This window comes from Cariama cristata, unplaced genomic scaffold (genome assembly GCF_000690535.1).
Source record: "Cariama cristata isolate BGI_N322 unplaced genomic scaffold, ASM69053v1 scaffold27690, whole genome shotgun sequence".
In the NCBI taxonomy this organism is placed as follows: domain Eukaryota; kingdom Metazoa; phylum Chordata; class Aves; order Cariamiformes; family Cariamidae; genus Cariama; species Cariama cristata.
Window position 1 is genome coordinate 1,762 of NW_009596758.1, and position 6,902 is coordinate 8,663.

The 6,902-nt window shown below is 37.5% G+C and overlaps 1 protein-coding gene across 1 annotated transcript; it reads left to right on the forward strand.

The window, feature by feature from the left end:
* Window positions 1–345: 345 nt before the first annotated feature.
* PEX13 (peroxisomal biogenesis factor 13) lies at window positions 346–2,758 on the forward strand (the record flags this gene model as incomplete). Its single annotated transcript, XM_009707407.1, is given in 4 exon segments — window positions 346–608; window positions 611–1,039; window positions 1,488–1,616; window positions 2,158–2,758. Coding segments are annotated over 4 exon segments (1,117 nt in total), but the record flags the coding sequence as incomplete, so codon positions are not given.
* Between the last annotated feature and the right edge of the window lie 4,144 nt (window positions 2,759–6,902).

The following is a 6,902-nucleotide window of genomic DNA, read 5'->3' on the forward strand; positions in this document are numbered from 1 at the left end:
AGCATCAGGTTTGATGGATCCAGATGTAGATGTCATGCTTTCTTACTCAACACAATAGATAGACTGAAAGTTTTTCTACGTGTATGTTTCAGATATTCTGCAGTTCCGCATTTACACTCCATAGCTCATTATGGGTTTTTTTTTCCCCAAATGACCTGTGTTTCCTGACTAGAATTTTTACTTCCCCCAAACATTATGCAACACACTGAGTGTTTGGCTACCAGGTTCCCTATCCTAGCACTACAGGAGTGCACTGTCGTATTGATATGGTTAGCCAAGAACTCTAGGGAAACAAAAACACAAACTTATTCTGAGTACTGATCTTGCTTGTCTGACTTTGTTTAGGTCTGCTGACTTGGGTGACAACCTGCTGACCAGGCCTGGACAACCCACAGTTGCACGAATACCTCCACCTATTTTGCCAAGACCATCACAGCAAACGGGAAGCAGCAGTCTGAGCACTTTCAGGCCAGCATATAGTAGTTCTTTTTCTCCAGGCTATGGTTCATATGGAACCTCTTTTTATGGAAGTTATAGTCCTTACAGTTACGGATATGGTGGGCTGGGTTATAACCGCTTTCGTGCAGATGATATTCCTCCCAGCAGGTTCAGCAGGCTGAAGAGAGCAGCAGAGGTGCATTTCAGTCCATTGAAAGTATTGTGCATGCGTTTGCCTCAGTCAGCATGATGATGGATGCTACGTTTTCAGCTGTGTACAACAGTTTCAGAGCTGTGTTGGATGTAGCCAATCACTTCTCCCGCCTCAAAGTACACTTCACAAAGGTGTTTTCAGCTTTTGCTTTAGTGAGAACTATAAGATATCTCTACCAACGTCTACAACGATTACTAGGTCTGCGGAAGAGCTCTGAGAATGAGGATTTGTGGGCTGAAAGTGAGGGGACAGTAGCTCGCATTGGCCTTGAAGACAAGGCGACTAACTCTGCAAAATCCTGGCCCATTTTCCTATTCTTTGCTGTTATAATGGGAGGTCCCTATCTGATTTGGAAACTGCTTTCTACATACAGTGACGAAGAAACAGGTAAAGATTATCTGCAGCATGAGAGAAGTGAAGCATATATTGTTCTTTTTATTATCATATGTATAGCGATTGATCTTATACTACAGTAATACAGGGTAATAGATACTGGGGTACAATACTGAATTTTAGGCATGTGATACAACTAACAGCCTGTTTAAGTAGCCTGTTGTTGAGTTAGGGTGCAGTTTCGTGGTAAGCTTTGTGTGATTCCAAAATCATGGTTTCTTTCTATTTCTGTTTCCTTTCTATTAGACGTGGCACTTGGGGCGGTGGGGAAAAGTACTGGTTGGATTGACTCAACAAATGGTGCTTTGTTTGTTACTCCTGTCAGTTCTCTATTGGAAAAGTTTTAGCAGGGAAGTTAAAGTGCTTTCTTCATTTTCCTGTAAAAAAAACACGCCAAACATTGTAATTCAAAGCAGATAAACTTTTAATTTCTTTTTGGAAGCAATATCTAGTAACTGGGCGAGTGGAGAAGATGATCATGTAGTTGGAAGAGCAGAATATGATTTCAGTGCACTCTCAGAAGAAGAAATTTCTTTCCGTGCTGGTGACATGCTAAAGTTAGCACCCAAAGGTAAACTTTTACTTTTGTATTTATTTTCTAATGACATGTGAAGTAAGTTGTATTGTTAGAGTCTGAAAATGAAAACAAAAAAAACCCAAAACACCTTATTTGACCAAACTGCTCATCCACACTGATTTTTTTTTTTTTTTTTTTTTCCTGTAACTTGTTACTTGCATTGTGATGAAACTTACTGAGTACTTTTGTTCAATTTCCCTAAGATATGACACAGCCTAAACATTCTCAGGGCGTTCTTTGTGGTTACCCTTGTGGTTACCTTTTCCTCACTTGTGCTGCGCAACTGTGAAAATCCCTAGGCGTTTACAGTACGGTGACATCATCGATTTCAGAACAACCTGCACTTCACAGTACTCTTCAGCTCACCTCAGCAATGCAAATCCTAGTCATTTCTCTTGTGAAGTAATTTACATTCACCTCTTATCACAGAGTTATTTTCTCTGCGTGATGAGCTGATGTGTAATCTGTTTTGGTGTATTTGTGCCTCAACTTTCAATTGTTTTGTGACTTGATGTGTTCTCATTTTCTTCTTCAGAACAGCAACCCAAGATCCGTGGTTGGCTTTTGGCTAGTTATGATGGCCAAACAACAGGACTTGTGCCAGCTAATTACATCAAAATCCTGGGCAAAAGAAGAGGTAGGAAAACAGTGGACCTGGAAAGGATTACAGAGCAACAACCAGCCTTTACCAGCACATCTGTTAGAGGATCCACTGCTACTGTAACTTTAGAGGAGCAGGAAGCTGCTTTTGATTCTGTTTTTGCTGGAAGTAACAAAGTTCCTGTTGCATCTGACTCCAGTGCGGTCAGTGGAGAGAAACAGGACCTCTAGTGCACTTTCATCAACAAAGCGACTGAACTGTGCTTTATTCATAGAACTTAGGGTTTGTTGAAAATTTGTATTGTAGTGGAACACTGATGGGTCTGTACCAGTTATTGCTGCTACTGACTGGTGAAGGGATGGAGAAATGATTGCTGCAATTTGTAGTATTTATTTTTTACTCACCTAAGGCTGTACATTAGTGATTCTACCCAACCACCTGGCAGCAACTCTAAGATCTTGGGACGAGGAGAATTCAGGCATTTATAACAAAAAACCAGAAGGGACTGCTGGTCTGTTCTTGTTAAGGAGACAAACTGTTGGTGAAATCTGGAGATTTAACATCCAGTCCTCATTGGTATGTCGGCTTGACAAGATGCCTCTTCAACAGAGGTGCAAAGGGAAGATAGATTTCTGTAAGATGTCCTCCAAAACTGGATGCTGAGGACCATAAACCATAAAATAGTAGTGATGCATTGGTTCCCTCTGAAAGGAGGGAGAATCGCAAGAGATTTAGGTGGCACAATTGAATCGTTAGAACTTCGAAGTTGCTTGCTTTTCTTAAGAAGTAGGGCTTCTGTCATAAAGACCTTAGCTCCTATAAGAAAGGGACTGGTGAGAAAGTGAGGAGAAGTAGCAGTTTGCAAAGGAAGAGCTGTGAGGCTTCAGCAATAGTTCTCACTAGTTCTCTTTTGTTTATTAAAAGAATATTAGAATAAAGGGTATTAGAATAAAGTGCAGTCACGCACTTTTTCCAGCACACTTACTAATTGTTATTCCTTTCTGTGGTAAACTAACTTTGCATCACTCCCTGCCATTTTGTGTTGTAGCCTGTTGACTGCTTGTCAATAGTCTATCAACTACCATCTGCATTACAACTTGTTTCTATTCTTTATTGGTTTTATGTGAATGTCAAAATATTTATTCTGCCTTTTAGTGCAGTAGGAAAGCATTGGGTTGCAGGAAGTTTAGTGTAATTGAGTGGTAAAGAAAATGTAATGTTTGTTGCTTAATTGTCTCAGTTAGCTAAGGTCTTGGAGTTAACTCTTTATGCTGCCTTTCAGGTGGTAAATTTTGCATCTGCCCATAAAATTTGAGGGCTCTGGTTTATCAAAAGCCATAAAAACATTAAGACTGTTCAAAGTATTTAGTATTTTCTTCATATTAGTGTTTGAGAATTCTGTCTTGAAATACGGTTTTGTGTTTTGTTTTTTTTTTTTAAATGAAACAAAGATAATTAAAACTTTTTTCCTTGTAGTATATATGTGTAACATGTTGAGCTTCTGAAGGTTAGAGCAATGGATAAAATAACTAAAGCTTACCTTAATCATTAAAATAGCTTCTTTTTTATTTTAAAGGTACTCAAAAATAATAGTAAAAGCAGGGCATGTGCCTTTGCTAAGTTGATCCAGTAGTTTCAGTTTGACTGTTTCTACAGAGATCTTCAACACCCGTTACGTGTTAGCAAAGCTTTCAGTTTTTATACTTTAATTGCATTTGCTGGCCTCGAGTTCTTAGAATTCTGTTCAGGACAACAAAACTCTGACAAAAAAAAAAAATTGAAGTGAGCACAGTTTTGTTGAGGTAAAGTGGCTGAAAAAACACATATTATGCTGGAACCTTGGATTTTAAAGTAATCTCTGAATGCCTGTTACTGATAATTACAGCAAGAATTTAAGTGGTTGTGCTCAGGTATTGGGAGATGGTGCAAAGAATCGTTTTTACTGCATTGTTGGATCTTCAAGTGCAGACGAAAATGAAAGAGTAGTTAAAGGGCAAATGAGAAACTTGAAACTAGGTTTACTAGGTTTAAAACTGAACATGTTCCTGAGGCATTCCCTGTGTAACAGGGCATTGAAGAAAATTGTCTATATTTGGAAATTACATCTGTTGTTGAAATATAAATAGCAAACAATCCTGAAATATAAAATACATGGAGGGGAAAAAGGTGGGGGGGATCAAATGTACAGTTCTGCTTACAGTATGTATTCCTGGCGGGAATTACTTTACTGTAGTGAGATTTGATTACTGGACTGTCAGCCTCTCTTGTGTCAGTGAAAGATTTCAATCAGAGGAAGGGTCTTTTAAATAAATGAATAAATAAAACCCCGAACTTTTTGTAGAGTATCTGTTCAAGTAGACTTCCATTTTCCTGCTCAGAACAAGTTGGGAAGACATTACCATGATACTTGTTGGAATCTTTAAATCTTAGTAGTTTTCAGAAAGATGAGTTTAATTTCACTTTCAGGTCATACTATTTTGAAAACAATTCTTTTAGTAGGAAGATAGGTTATGAATAACTTAACTGACTTGCCTTTATAGTAGTTTGACTTAGTCTACCAATCGCTAACTGTCATAACTGTATCTGCTAAATCTTGACAAGAATTTTGATCCTTTCAATCTTGTGATTACTTTAATGAGGAAAAAAAAAGGCTCTGAGAAAATGAAGTTATTTGACTCACAACTAATTGTACTGATTCCAGTAGGGTATTAAAATTCATTGAAGTAAAATATATACTGTGCTTTAAGATCTTTTTGTTTTTAAGGAACGAACTAGCATCAGGGAAAAAAATGTGAGTCCTACAATTTCATTGTCTATGTTTCTGCCCGTATGTCAGGATACAGAAAAATCATCTAAATGAATGCTGATTGAAAAAGGCAGGCTGGTTGACAGACCGCTCAAGACTTGCACAACTTTAGACACAACACAAAGACTCAAAGGAGCAGGTGTGGCTGCAACAGGAGTGTGTAGAAGAGGAGATCAGAAAAGAGATGCTGTTGGAATATTGCCAAACTTATGCATTAGGCAATTGACTCTTATTTTAAGATCTGTACGTACTAAGTTACCTTTATGTTATTCTTTGGAACTAATTACATACCTGTAGCAGACCTAGAAGTCTGTAACAGACCTATGACATTTGTTTATATAAGGCTTTAGTTTAATCTTACTTTAAGCTTATTGATACTGGTCAGTGTACCAACCGTTTTGTTTCAATACTATCTGAAGTAATGACAGGTGCCAGTTCTGACTGGTTCTCTGGGTGTTAGCAGTATGTGAACATGCACACGTTCAAAGCTTTATTCAGATTTCTGAATGATAAATTTAAAATACTCTCTTTGTCTAGCAGAACTTACTAAAATTGTCCGCTTCTTTTGCACAGGTTCAAAACCTCTTCCTTCTGTGGAACTAGACTGCATCTGAGCTAGTAAGATTGTTTTGACTTACTTGGCGATCTTGGTGAAATTTGCTAGTGAGGTAAATACAAAGAAAATAGTTTCTTATAAATCGGATTTGTTTGCAATGAAAATTTTCCAGAAGTACAAACTCAGAAACCGACATAGTGATTTTCTTGACACACCTTTGTAGAAACACTCTTGTTGACAATAGTAATGAATTTATTTTACAAAACATAGATAACACAAAAGCATATGTTTTTAAGTAGCTCCTTCCAGTTTTTGTAATCTGTGCAGGTGTGGCCATGTGTTGGGATTGGTGAACATTTTTGGTCTGTAATGGCAGGTAGTAATTGCGTGTGTCCACAGGTGGTCATACACTTTTGTTTTGCTTTGTTTTGTTTTTTTTCACCTTGTGTCTTGAGACTGGTTCTTCTGCAGACCAATTTGAGGCAGGTTTGCGATTGTAAATCTGTCTCCTGGATTCTGTGGCCATACTGAACACAGCCTTTAAACAGCTGGATAATCTCTCCTTGAAACAAATGTACTCGTATAACCAGTTTAACTAGTTAAACATAGGCATGATGTCAATGCGAGGCACCCCTGGATCTTTCTTATCTACAGTTTTTAATGCTACTTTGAGATACCAAAGTTCCTTGAAATTTCACAGCAATCACAAAACTATAAGACTTGAGCAAATGACACGGGTTATTTATGTTGTCAGAGGGTGTCTTTACAGTTTTTTTGTTTCAAAAATGAAAATGCTTTAAATGCAAAAAGCTGGTTCTAATATCTTTGAATTATTGGTAACTGAACAAGCGTAGTGTCTAGACTGTCAAATGAGTAAAATTTGAGATACTGGTATTTTTTTCTCAAATACTGATACTGGTATTTTTTTCTTATTTAAAAAAAATAAAAAAGGAGGGACTGAACTTCTGCCTAACAGCACGGGTTAATTTAAAAATTGTGTTACCAGTTCTCTGACATACCATCAAGCTTCCATTCATAGTGTAATAACTTAATGTCATAACAGTATAACAATATTGCAACATTAGCTTATTCTATGGGTTGCTGTGGGATGGTATGAAATCAGGAGTGTTTTCTACTTTAACTGAAACCCAAACGAAGCTGTCATACCGCCTTAGAGAATTCAGATTTAATCTAATTTTCTAGATTGGTGCAGTCCTTTTTCTGAACTTTCTGTGCTTTTTTTTTTTTGCGTTCTCTGTCCTCATTGTATTATTCCAGAGCTTAGGGGTGGGGTTTTGGGAAGAAAACAGTATCCAT